Raw genomic sequence first — 13,021 nt, 5'->3', positions numbered from 1 at the left:
TAATAAAAAGAGAGTTCATATGTATTTACTGCATGGATGCATTGATGAAAAATAAGCAATGTGCAGTAATATAGAAAATTGAGGGTGCAACGCATTGGTATGAATCGTGATGCACCGGGATATCAAACCGAACCGAATCGTTGACAGGATAATCGTAATCGAATCGTGAGACTAGTGAAGATGCACAGCCCTTTTTTTTTTTTGGTGTGTGTGTGTGTGTGTGTGTGTGTGTGTGTGTGTGTGTGTGTGTGTGTGTGTGTGTGTGTGTGTGTGTGTGTGTGTGTGTGTGTGTGTGTGTGTGTGTGTGTGTGTGTGTGTGTGTGTGTGTGTGTGTGGTGTGTGTGTGTGTGTGTGTGTGTGTGTGTGTGTGTGTGTGTGTGTGTGTGTGTGTGTGTGTGTGTGTGTGTGTGTGTGTGTGTGTGTGTGTGTGTGTGTGTGTGTGTGTGTGTGTGTGTGTGTGTGTGTGTGTGTGTGTGTGTGTGTGTGTGTGTGTGTGTGTGTGTGTGTGTGTGTGTGTGTGTGTGTGTGTGTGTGTGTGTGTGTGTGTGTGTGTGTGTGTGTGTGTGTGTGTGTGTGTGTGTGTGTGGCCTTTGCCCAGGATGATGATGGCAAACACACAGATGGATAGCCAGAAAGAAGGAGCAGCCATTAGTGAGAGTAAATAATGCTGTCATGGTGGCCCACACGAGATTGATGATTACTGACTGGGGATGAGGAGCAGAAACAGGAGATGAATTTAATTACCTAGAGGACACACACATCTACACACACACACACACACACACACACACACACACACACACACACACACACACACACACACACACACACACACACACACACACACACACACACACACACACACACACACACACACACACACACACACACACACACACACACACACACACACACACACACACACACACTCACGAGCGCAAACTCCTGACAAGGATGTATTGCTCTCAATGGAGCACAATAATGAAGAGTATCTAGCTATTTTACATTTAATTCCTTTTAGTCGAGCTGAAATAGAATGGTTAAAAGGGGGAAGACAGACTCTTTGGATTGATTAGTTGGTTATAACTGAGAGGGTGGTCGTACCTTCTCCATGGGGAGCTGTATGGACGCCTTGCAGTCTGTGAATTCGGCCTTGATGCTCGGCCCCTGGACCTCGGTCACCACGTAATGCAGCCTCTGAGACTCCTTCAGCATCTTCCTGTTGCTGCCACCGAACTTTCCCAACACCCGGTAGGCCACGTGCGAGATGCTCTCGGCCGGGTTACGAAGGGTACGCCACAACGCCTGCAGCACAGGAGGAGAAGGAGAGGAGTTAAAAGCCTCATCAGGGTATGTGCAGGAATCCTGAAGTCAGATGTCAGATGTACCCTTTTAAGACCCTTCCCAAACATTTTAAGACCTCATCGCCACTTGGAGTTCTAACCGGTTACCTTGGCGACACACTTCACCTCACATTGACTATATACAGTATTGATTGTCCTTCCTCCTTAACTTCCAACCATTTGGACGCAGACTTGCATTTCCCCGTAACGATGTTGCTTAGCAACCGGCGTAAACGGACCTCCGCGCTATCAAGCAGTGAGCGTGCGACGTCCTGTTCAGATGACGTCAAACCCAACGGGATGCCATCAATAAACTCCACAGAATCACACTACACACCTACGCCATGACTACATTCAGGCAGACTGTAGAACACAACCTCTCTGGACCATTTAGATACTTATTGAAAACAAGCTACAACATGTAATACCTTGGAAAATGCCCTTTAATAGCCTTCATTTTTGCTAAATTGATTTATCAACTTGTAATACTTCGTAAGACCCCCCCATGTTCAGTGTTGATAGGAAACAGAATAAGGGGGTAAACCATCATTTAAAGCAGGGAATCAATGTCTACACAGTCATGAAAGACTACATCTATGGGGAGGCATGTGGCGCAGTGTGTTGGTGTTCGGATCAGGGGAGCACAGGTTCAAACCCCACTGCAGTCAGCATGTCGGTGTGTCCCTGAGACACTTCACCCCAAAACGCTCCTGTGGGGATTGCCCACAGTATTGAGTCTGTTAGTCGCTTTGGATAAAAGCGTCTAACAAGTGACATGTAATATGATCATCTACACCACAATGAAGCCCACGAAAAGCAGGGAGAGCTTATAAGTCGCACAGCACTTGTCATTGCCGTAATGAATCACCCATCACAGTTCAGCAGTGTTGTAGTAAAGTGGTGTGTGTGATTGATCCTGGTTGTGTGTGTGCCTGGAAATATTGTAATGTCCTCTGTTTACCACTAGAGGGCAGGTATGCCAAGGGCCTTTAAGTGACTGCTCTAATGAGTCGATATAAATCAATGAGGACCCTTAGAGATAAGTGAGAACAAGATGCTGGTGATCTTTATTATAATACTGACTTAACTCTTGAAAAAAAAATTTTTGCAAGGATAACCTTCGGAGGTTTCTCTAAAGAAGTGGGCCTAAGTTACCTTTCTGTCATCTGTGAGAACAGGTGAAATAACACAATATATGTTCCTTTTTTGAGTGCATGGAGAAATGAAAACTAACCTGGAGGAACACAGGGACTACTTAAAGCTTTTGGATCTACAAGTGTCAGCCGGGCAGCTTAGAAATATTTGCATTGGCCATTAGGATCATAGGAACACCCCCCACCTGCATGAGCTCGGCTCTGACGGGCTGGATGTGGTCGTACAGGAAGTCGGGCTGCAGGTTGTCCACACACAGCTCCAGGGTGCGGAGGCCCTGGCTGACCAGAGTCTGAGAGCCGTTGAGAGCAGAAACCAGCGGGTCCATCAGCATCGGTAAGTACGGCAGCAAGGAGCTCAGACGCACCGGCACCGTCAGACACAACTCCACAAACAGATCCTTCATGTGCTGCTTGTGAAGCCCGCTCTGCAGCATGTTCAGACCTAATGGCATGGAGGGGCGGATTCATTAGGCGAGGTATTAACGGAGGGGCATACGTCTTCAACACTCATCACATACAACTAGTGTTGTCACGATACCAACATTTTGGTTTCGATACCAAGTGAAGAATTGCGATCCCGATTCTTTTTCGATAATTTTCTTAAAAAAAGGGAAACAGTCTTAAATGTAATTATTGTGCTTTATATTTCACACCAGAACCATAACACAAACTTTTAAACAATGAGAACAATAAATAACATAATTGACAAGAATTTGTATTAAATACAATTAAGCATCATCGACAAACAACTTTTTTGTTTTTCGCTTCTGGCGACTTCTTTGTCACCAAGCCGAGGCGCAGCGGCAGTTGCACTCCCACTTGCAGCCATGCTTCTCGCTTTCTCACATGCTCTGGCAGCTAGCGCGTGCACGAGAGAGGGGAGGGACTTAGAGCGTGCTTGAGAGGGGAGGCACTAAGAGCGTGCTTGAGAGGGGAGGGACTGCAGGCGCAGCTGCAGGGAGTGGAAGCAGAGCGCTGAACACACGGCTCTTATTAAAACGGCACTTTCTCACCGGAGTACTTTCCCCCGTCATTCTTAAAGTACCGATACTAATGAAACGGAGGAATCGTAACGTTTTTAACAGCAGGGTATCGCGGTAGCTTTCAAGTATTGGTACACCGTGCAACACTACATACAACTAATCTTTCATTCAGAGTATGTGAGGCGCTACCTTGCAGCAGGTTAGGTAGAAGCGGTAGGAACTCCTGGTAGAGAAGATCATGGCTGCCTCCACCAATGGAGCGGAAGAGAGCTCGGAGAAGCAGGAAGTAGTTGTAGGGTTCCTTAGCTGATTGGGCGAGCTCCATGGAGCTGTTCACGATCTTGTGGAGGTGTGGCTGAAGAAACAGGGACAGTTTAATATTAGTAAAGAGTCACAAAAACAGCCTTGGAAATAAGACCAAATAAATCCTCCTACCTTTAGCATTTGCTCATTCTCAGCAGCAAACAGTGACACGGAGCCAAACACGAGTTTGAAAAGCTTGAGGTAAAGATTTGAGAGCTCGACGTTAGAGCCCATCTCTGGTAGTCTCTCGAGAAGATACTCCACGAGGATGGTGGCAAACAGAGCCGACGTGGACAGGTTGGCCAGGAACGAATTTGCCACAATCTGGGAAACAACAGAATACAAGAAATAGAAAGTTGCGCCCAATGGATAATTTCTTGTTTAATAAAAACATGATATCAAAGCACCCCATTTCTTGTTTGTGTGCAAGTCACCACGCACCTGCAGTGCATAGTTCTTGGAGATCCTCTCCACCATGTAGGGCACAGTGGTCTGAAAGATCTCCTTGAATGTGAGAGGGTTCATCATGGTGAAGACTCCGGCAAAATGCTCCAGGACTTCTTTCTCCTCCTTCATGCGAACAGTCTGACAGTTTGCCACCCTGATGTACGTCTGCTGGTTGTTGGCAACCTGAACCTGGAGAGGAAAAGCATGACAGCTGTTATACTGGGATGTTGCTGGAATTAGATCACTGTAATTACCAGAGCCCCGTCTTCCTGAACGCACATGTAAAGCATTTCGATATGAGACAACTATTTTGTCATTGCACAAATAAAGATTGTAAAGCCACGATTCATTGGCTGTACCTGGTAGATGTCCAGGGCCTGCATGGCGTATTTCACCAGCTTAATGTAGATCTGGGTCTCCTTCGGCTGAAGCTGCTTGTTAGGAATGAATTGGGCCTCTGGAAAAAGAGGATTTTAAAAAGACAGAAGTTAGAGAGTGCATGTAGGTCAGCGTTTCCGCCAGGTGGGCGTCTTGCCGTCAGCCCCGGTCTGGAGGAAACACTGATGTGGGTACATTTCAAGCCATTTAAGATAGATATGCATTTGTATGCCTAATGCCTAATGTATCCGTGTCCTCTCTCACCTCCTGGAGCTTTGCAGGACGTGATGCCCCAGGTGATCGTCTTCACCCCGCACACCAGAGTCTTCACTAAGCTGCGGCAGTCGGACACCTGGAACGTCTGCTTGTCTTCCTTCTCACCAGCTCTGTCTAAGGACGTTGATGGAGGTTGAGGCGCGGTGGCGACGGGTGTGGGAGGAGCGGGGGGAGGCAAGATGGCCGGAGTGGTGGATGGAGTGGGTGTGGCCGGTACACCAGGTAACACTCCTGGTTCGACCACACCCATCTCTGACTGGGGCTTGCACTTTTTGAAGATGGAGACCAGCTGGTAGCGTGCGATGGTGTGGAACTTCAGCACAAAGACCTGAGGAGACAGGAAGTGAAAAAGTGACTCAACATGTCTTTATTAAAAAGGTCCACTATTATATTGTTTTTCATCAATACATCATAGGTCTCAGATATATACAGAACATGTCTCTGAAGTGTTTGGCTCCAAACACCAAACAGATCATTGCAGCATTACCCATAATCCCCTCTGTTTCAGTCCTGTTTCCAAAGTGCTGATTCTCTGTCTGTTACTTGAGATGAAAATAAGGAGCCCCTCCCCACGCCCCTCTGAGAGACATTTGGTTACAAAGAACACGATGGTGCTCGAGGAGGAGATTCAGGTCATAAGGGGGGGGGGAATCGTTATGACATCACAAAGTGGCCAAAATCTGATCAGCTCATTTTCAGACAGGTTTTTATAGAAATGGATCAAAAAGAGAGAGAATCTTTGTTCCTGAAACTTTCAGAGTCTCTTTCCACAGAGGGGACACATGTTGATGTAGACGAGACATGAAGAAGAGGGGACACATGTTGATGTAGAAGAGACATGGAGAAGAGGTGACACATGTTGATGTAGAAGAGACATGGAGAAGAGGGGACACATGTTGATGAAGAAGAGACATGAAGAAGAGGGGACACATGTTGATGAAGAAGAGACATGAAGAAGAGGGGACACATGTTGATGTAGAAGAGACATGGAGAAGAGGGGACACATGTTGATGAAGAAGAGACATGAAGAAGAGGGGACACATGTTGATGTAGAAGAGACATGGAGAAGAGGGGACACATGTTGATGAAGAAGAGACATGAAGAAGAGGAGACACATGTTGATGTAGAAGAGACATGGAGAAGAGGGGACACATGTTGATTTAGAAGAGACATGAAGAAGAGGGGACACATGTTGATGTAGAAGAGACATGGAGAAGAGGGGACACATGTTGATGTAGAAGAGACATGAAGAAGAGGGGACACATGGTGATGTAGAAGAAACATGAAGAAGAGGGGACACATGTTGATGTAGAAGAGACATGAAGAAGAGGGGACACATGTTGATGTAGAAGAGACATGAAGAAGAGGGGACACATGTTGATGTAGAAGAGACATGAAGAAGAGGGGACACATGTTGATGTAGAAGAGACATGAAGAAGAGGGGACACATGTTGATGTAGAAGAGACATGAAGAAGAGGGGACACATGTTGATGTAGAAGAGACATGAAGAAGAGGGGACACATGTTGATGTAGAAGAGACATGAAGAAGAGGGGACACATGTTGATGTAGAAGAGACATGAAGAAGAGGGGACACATGTTGATGTAGAAGAGACATGAAGAAGAGGGGACACATGTTGATGTAGAAGAGACATGAAGAAGAGGGGACACATGTTGATGTAGAAGAGACATGGAGAAGAGGTGACACATGTTGATGTAGAAGAGACATGGAGAAGAGGGGACACATGTTGATGAAGAAGAGACATGAAGAAGAGGGGACACATGTTGATGTAGAAGAGACATGGAGAAGAGGGGACACATGTTGATGTAGAAGAGACATGAAGAAGAGGGGACACATGTTGATGTAGAAGAGACATGGAGAAGAGGGGACACATGTTGATGAAGAAGAGACATGAAGAAGAGGGGACACATGTTGATGTAGAAGAGACATGAAGAAGAGGGGACACATGTTGATGTAGAAGAGACATGAAGAAGAGGGGACACATGTTGATGTAGAAGAGACATGAAGAAGAGGGGACACATGTTGATGTCGAAGAGACATGAAGAAGAGGGGACACATGTTGATGTCGAAGAGACATGAAGAAGAGGGGACACATGTTGATGTAGAAGAGACATGGAGAAGAGGGGACACATGTTGATATAGAAGAGACATGAAGAAGAGGGGACACATGTTGATGTAGAAGAGACATGAAGAAGAGGGGACACATGTTGATGTAGAAGAGACATGGAGAAGAGGGGACACATGTTGATGTAGAAGAGACATGAAGAAGAGGGGACACATGTTGATGTAGAAGAGACATGAAGAAGAGGGGACACATGTTGATGTAGAAGAGACATGAAGAAGAGGGGACACATGTTGATGTCGAAGAGACATGAAGAAGAGGGGACACATGTTGATGTCGAAGAGACATGAAGAAGAGGGGACACATGTTGATGTCGAAGAGACATGAAGAAGAGGGGACACATGTTGATGTAGAAGAGACATGAAGAAGAGGATTTTGCATAATAGGTGACCTTTAAAGTATATGTAATATGCATCATTGATATGCTCTGTGTTGCGTACCTCCAGCATCCTCATCAGGATGTCCCGCCCATTGCCGTTCTCCTGCTCTGACTTAGAGCGGATGCAGTCCACCAGGTTGAGCAGCAGCTTGCAGGACATGGTCTGGATGTTGCTGGGAAGGGACTCGTCATCAATGTTCTTGGCAAAGAGCTGCACAGCTAGGGATAAATCTGTCAGGGGCAAGTTCTGACGGACGTGATGCACCAGGTCCGCCAGGGTGCTGTAGGCCAGGGGTCTGAGAGGAAAAGGAATCATGTAACTATGACATGTGGGGCACAATGCAATGGTATTATGTCCCTTTGCTCCAGTGTGTTATATTGGTTTGTGTGCCTATAAATGGTCTGCAAAGGCTAAAATCCTTAAGTTCCTATGTAACAGCCAAACACACTTCAATTGGCTGATGCTCCAAGACATTGTACGCGGCTAAGGGGCGGGACATCTCTAATCGGTTGACCAATCACAACAGAGCAGGCCAGCTAACCAATTAGAGCAGATTCGGCTCTGGTTTCAGACAGAGGGTGAAAAGAAGTGCTGCAGCACAGGCAGTATGAGGAAAATAAAGACCTTTTTCAACATTAAAGCATGGAGACATGTCCCAGTAGAGACACTAAATGCAAATATGAACCTGAAAATGAGCAGAATATATATTATTTTTAATTATATTTTATGACTTAATAGTAGTAGAAACCGAACAGCCGGCTCCAGTGACCTGACATTTTCTAAAAAACTAGTTTTAGGAAAGGATAAGCCAGGAAAAGGTTTGACAGATATGGAAAGCAGCTCTGGGATGCAACGCACTGCGAGGGAGACGTGGAGGAGAAAGGGAGCTAATCACTGACACTAATAGTCCTGCCAACTGCCTTGTTTCCAATTCAGCACTAATGTGAAATGACAGCTATTTTGTTGATGAGGTGAGCCAGTTTGGCATCTGAAGAGGGTCAGCAAGGCTTTGAAATCGACCCGAGGAGGGATGTCAGCACGCCCTCCGGAGATGCAGGTGTACGTGACGAATTGACAGTGAGTTCTGCTGCAGGCGCCGAGTTAGCTTCCCTGAAACTCTCAGCAGCTCCGAGAAACGCCTGCTAGGACACTTACCATGCACCTGGCTGAGGAATCAACCACGAGAGAGAGAGAGAGATACTGACACTACTGAAAAGGATGGTAAGAATCTCACCTCAGAGTCTCTCGTGCGGTGTAACCAGAGCCGATCAGGATGGATTCATCGAAGAGTTTGTCCATGCAAGGAATAAACTCTGAAAAACAATAACATCTCTTTTTGTTATTCAAATATTTGAGGTGAAACCCAAAGACATGTTTCTTCACAAAAGAGGTGCATATTTTGATCAATCTCTCATCTTTATTATCATTGTAAAATATGTTATTGTGATCTCAATGTGATTTCAAAAGGGTTTGTACTAAGCCTGCTTCAGTAAGTCTGTAGTAGGTCAGATATCGCTGCAGCGCCGCAGTACTTCTTTCAAAATGGTATTTTAACAATAAAATATACAAAATATTGTGGTTCCTGCGCTTTGAATATTGCGATTTCGATGTATTTTGATTAATTATGCGTCCCTACTACACTTTAGGGCTGCAACAAACGACTAATTCGATAATCGATTAATCTATTGATTAATTAAACGATGAATCGACTATTCGGACTGTTATGCCTTGCACAATTTCTCAAACGCTCTTATTTAGCCATCAACTTTTAGATTTAGCTTGAGGTTGAAGACAATAAAGTGTCTTTGGGTTCAAGAAAAGCGCTATAGAAATAAAATGTATTATTATTATTATTATTAAAGATGAATATTTGATTCAAAAATACATATATTATTAAATTAACTAAACAAATTGTGAACAGAATTAACAGTTTTTTATTTAAATTAAATAAATTATATTTCACATCAAAAGAAACAACAATGTTTTAACAAATCGTATTAAATAATGTGATGACAGAACTGTAAACAGAATAGCTGAAACTTTAACAAACTAAATAACTCAGATTCCTCTAATCATTAACCCATGCTTGTATCATTAAGTTATTTCCGTGTGTTGCTGACGTGGAAACGTTACTCGTGGATGAGGCTACAGAGCTACTAGAAAGACAGTCCAACCCGGTGCATTCCTCCGTCTGGATGTGGAGCACTTTTGCTAAATGTTTAGACAAATTGCTCGTGTTACCGCCCTCACATGCTAAACTCTTATTACACTATTGGCAAAGAGCATCGAGACGGGTACAGTTTAACCACACCTCGGAGCGCTTCTCTCCGCCATTCCCGTAAACTGCCCCGCCCCCTCGCACACAGACGGGGGAGAGAGATCTCGTCTCGATTGGAAAGATCGAAAATACACCATCGACGCATATTTTTGTCTTTTTGCATATTAGAAACGAGTTGGCGACACTAAGACTGCGATATAATGTTTTTGTAGCAATAATACATGACATGTATTTTTTAAATGTCTCCAGTACCGATAAAAAGACCGACAACGTTGGAGCTTAACGGCGTGTAAAACACACGTTATGACGTCACCAAGGAATCGACGACTGAATTAGTTGGCAACTAATTTGGTAATCGGTTTTAATCGATTAAGTCGATTACTTGTTGCACCCCTACTACACGTGTTGCAGTATATGGTGTTAACAATTCATTTTTACAAGACAAAAGAATAATAAACATGCATGAAGATATCGAAAAATGTGTTTTTATTCAATATATTAGTAAGTGTCCCTTCCTGAGAGACAGAACATTGGCTGCAGAACCTATGGTTAGATCGTTTCCTCAGTTTTCTGCAACTCCACAATGTCAAATCTCTCGACGAAATTGATCCAAATGACTGAAAATGGTTTGAGCCCAGAAGTAACTCACGATATAAGGCAGAAAATTGTCCAAAACGTGTAATCGCTGACTCAAGTTTCCCCTGATGGGTGGTTGTGGTTGAGCTTTTATTCCATTTCAGTCGGTCTCACCGCTCAGTCACAGAATCAAAAATGAAGCCGGGTTGACAGCTTGTAAAAAATGTATTTCAGTGTGAAATGTGCAAAATAGAGTTTGACATTCTCTGCAATAATGTAGGCTGCTAATGTCTTGACCAGGAGGAATATATTAAGCTATATTATCCTTAACGTTTCTTTAACTTTTACTGAGGAGAAAATAAGTGTTGGAAAGAATTAATTGGGAAGAATATTTTAAACTCTATTAAAACTAGAATTCTAGCTACACAGGTAAGGTTTGCTAAATAGTCCCAGTTTACACACATGACATACAAGTCATTTGGTCTGTCCTTTCTCTCTGTGTGTGTGTGTGTGTGTGTGTGTGTGTGTGTGTGTGTGTGTGTGTGTGTGTGTGTGTGTGTGTGTGTGTGTGTGTGTGTGTGTGTGTGTGTGTGTGTGTGTGTGTGTGTGTGTGTGTGTGTGTGTGTGTGAGTGAGTGAGTGAGTGAGTGAGTGAGTGAGTGAGTGAGTGAGTGAGTGAGTGTGTGTGTGTGAGTGTGTGAGTGTGTGAGTGTGTGTGTGAGAGTACATACGGCTGCGTAGGTCTGTGGTGAGAATGTGCTTGGCGGCGATGAGCAGTTCCTTGCGGAGGTGGGCGGTCTCGGAGGGGCAGTTGGTCAGCAGCTGCAGCATGCCCTTCACCATCTGCTGGGAGTACTTCCCTACCAGGTCCTGGTCAGGTGCAAATACAAGAGGTATGAGTGAAAGCAATACAAATAATAAACTCGTATTAGTCCTGTTACTGAGGCAAGCTATGGCCAAGAGGATGGCTCAAATGTCTTTACTGGGGAAATAAAGAGTTCCGTATTGAATTAAAACACCAATGCAAGAAGAGATGTGAGTGAAAGTAATATTAACTCATATTAGTCCCGTTGTTAAGGCAACCTATGCTAGGCCAAGAGAAATTAAAACGAGTGATTATTCAATTTTTATTTTTTTTGATACTTTTTCATTTAATTTGGACAGACCGGGTGTCAATAACAACACAAACAACTATTCACTAAAACCCCAAATTTAATTATTTCTATATTTTTTTTAAGTTAGAGCCAATTGTCAGATTGTTTACTGCCTTTAACACTTTATCTTCAGAGGAAGCTATTTGTGCTCTCATGCCGTGTGAAAACTCAATCTAAAAGCTCAATAAATAAACAGTCGTATTTTCATTTTCTAATTGTCTTGTTTTATCTTTTTTCTTCCGAGCGTCAGTGTCTCTCTATCAGCGAGCGCATTATAATACACTCTGTTTTCTGTCAATCACCGGACGCCCACGAGGAGAAACTATATCAAGAATCCTTCAAAACACGCCGGCTTGATTTACCACGTCTACATATTTATGCGGGGGATTTTCACTTGTAAATAATATCAAGCTGAGTCTGACAAGAGAATGCAACAAGAAAGCATTTAACAATGATATGCGTGTGTAGTACACGTTGAAAGATACTGGTGAGAAAGCACATAATGCAAGAAGAGACTTAAAACAAAAATGACAACTTTAACAACACATTTCTGTAAAGCAGGATTACTAATATAACTCAATAATTGACGGTGTCAGCTTAAACCCGACAGGTGTACCTGGTAGATGCGGATAATGTAGGCCAGAAACGACAGAGTCTTGATCTGAGCAGCGATGAAGTCGGCGTACAACTCCTTGTTGTAAAGCTTGTGTTGCCTGCAGAGGAAACAGCACAATGTACACAACTCCAGTCAGTCCCATAAAAGGCATGAATTATGTCGTCTACCTGCAGCAGGTTACTAATACAGAGGTTGGTATGGTGGGTTTACATATGGGACTTGGTTCTGGCTGGGTGATTTGTTTGTTTGCGTCACAGCTTGTACGACACATCAGGAGAACTGTCTCTCCATACCTGCCTGAGGAGTTGTTACATTAACTGCATTTCTGTCGTGATGCGAACGCTTAACACTCCAGTCCTGCTACCCCGAGAGCTTTTACCTCCCGCTAAGCCAATTTCGACACTTTTTAATTCCCCAAAATGGATTTTAACTCAGGCTTTGTCCGGCTAAGTGGAAAGGCAAAAGCACCAAGCAACTTAGTACCAGAGAGGAAGATGAAGAGGAATCAAATGTGTTCTATTTAACCTGTTTTGATGGCTGTAAAGTGACATTTAAAGTTGTTGTTTTTCTTTCAAACGCATCCAAGACACTGAGAATAATCTCACCTGGCCTGCGGAGACACCTGCAGCATGATGGTGTTCATGATGAGGGGCACGAACTCCGACACCACATTGTGAATGTTCAGTTTATAAAGCTGAGGAGAAACAGTCTCGTTTTAATACATGGTTACAACTGAAGAAATGAAAAGATGCATTTTAAACGTTCACGGCCGTCTCCTCGTGCTCAGCAGGGACGCTCAGATCTTATCAGTTTGGCTTACAGCATCCAGGTTGTTCAAAAGGTACGTCACACTCACTCTCACACTCGCACACTTACCCACACAAGCGCTCTCACATTCACGCACCTTTGACTGGACTAAAGACATCGCTCTCATCACAGTGCCCCAGCTGAGCACAAGTTCAACATAATTAAAAAGGTACATTAAATGAAT

At 44.0% G+C, this 13,021-nt stretch overlaps 1 protein-coding gene across 2 annotated transcripts in view; it reads right to left on the bottom strand.

The window, feature by feature from the left end:
• trrap (transformation/transcription domain-associated protein) overlaps positions 1-13,021 on the bottom strand; it is a 117,961-nt gene that overhangs the window by 99,570 nt on the left and 5,370 nt on the right. For both annotated transcript variants that reach the window (XM_034107282.2, XM_034107283.2), the window contains exons 9-20: positions 12,636-12,724; positions 12,031-12,127; positions 10,992-11,130; positions 8,642-8,720; positions 7,468-7,702; positions 4,873-5,212; positions 4,590-4,687; positions 4,225-4,419; positions 3,916-4,107; positions 3,670-3,835; positions 2,683-2,939; positions 1,105-1,305 (exon numbers count right to left, since the gene is read on the bottom strand). In XM_034107282.2, the coding sequence (XP_033963173.2) occupies positions 1,105-1,305; positions 2,683-2,939; positions 3,670-3,835; positions 3,916-4,107; positions 4,225-4,419; positions 4,590-4,687; positions 4,873-5,212; positions 7,468-7,702; positions 8,642-8,720; positions 10,992-11,130; positions 12,031-12,127; positions 12,636-12,724 (2,088 nt within the window). The remainder of the gene's footprint in view (positions 1-1,104; positions 1,306-2,682; positions 2,940-3,669; positions 3,836-3,915; positions 4,108-4,224; positions 4,420-4,589; positions 4,688-4,872; positions 5,213-7,467; positions 7,703-8,641; positions 8,721-10,991; positions 11,131-12,030; positions 12,128-12,635; positions 12,725-13,021) is intronic.

The sequence above is a fragment of the Pseudochaenichthys georgianus genome, chromosome 19 (assembly GCF_902827115.2).
Source record: "Pseudochaenichthys georgianus chromosome 19, fPseGeo1.2, whole genome shotgun sequence".
NCBI classification, from domain to species: domain Eukaryota; kingdom Metazoa; phylum Chordata; class Actinopteri; order Perciformes; family Channichthyidae; genus Pseudochaenichthys; species Pseudochaenichthys georgianus.
Note: the sequence above shows the minus strand (reverse complement) of the source record. Positions and strands in the feature narration are given on the sequence as shown.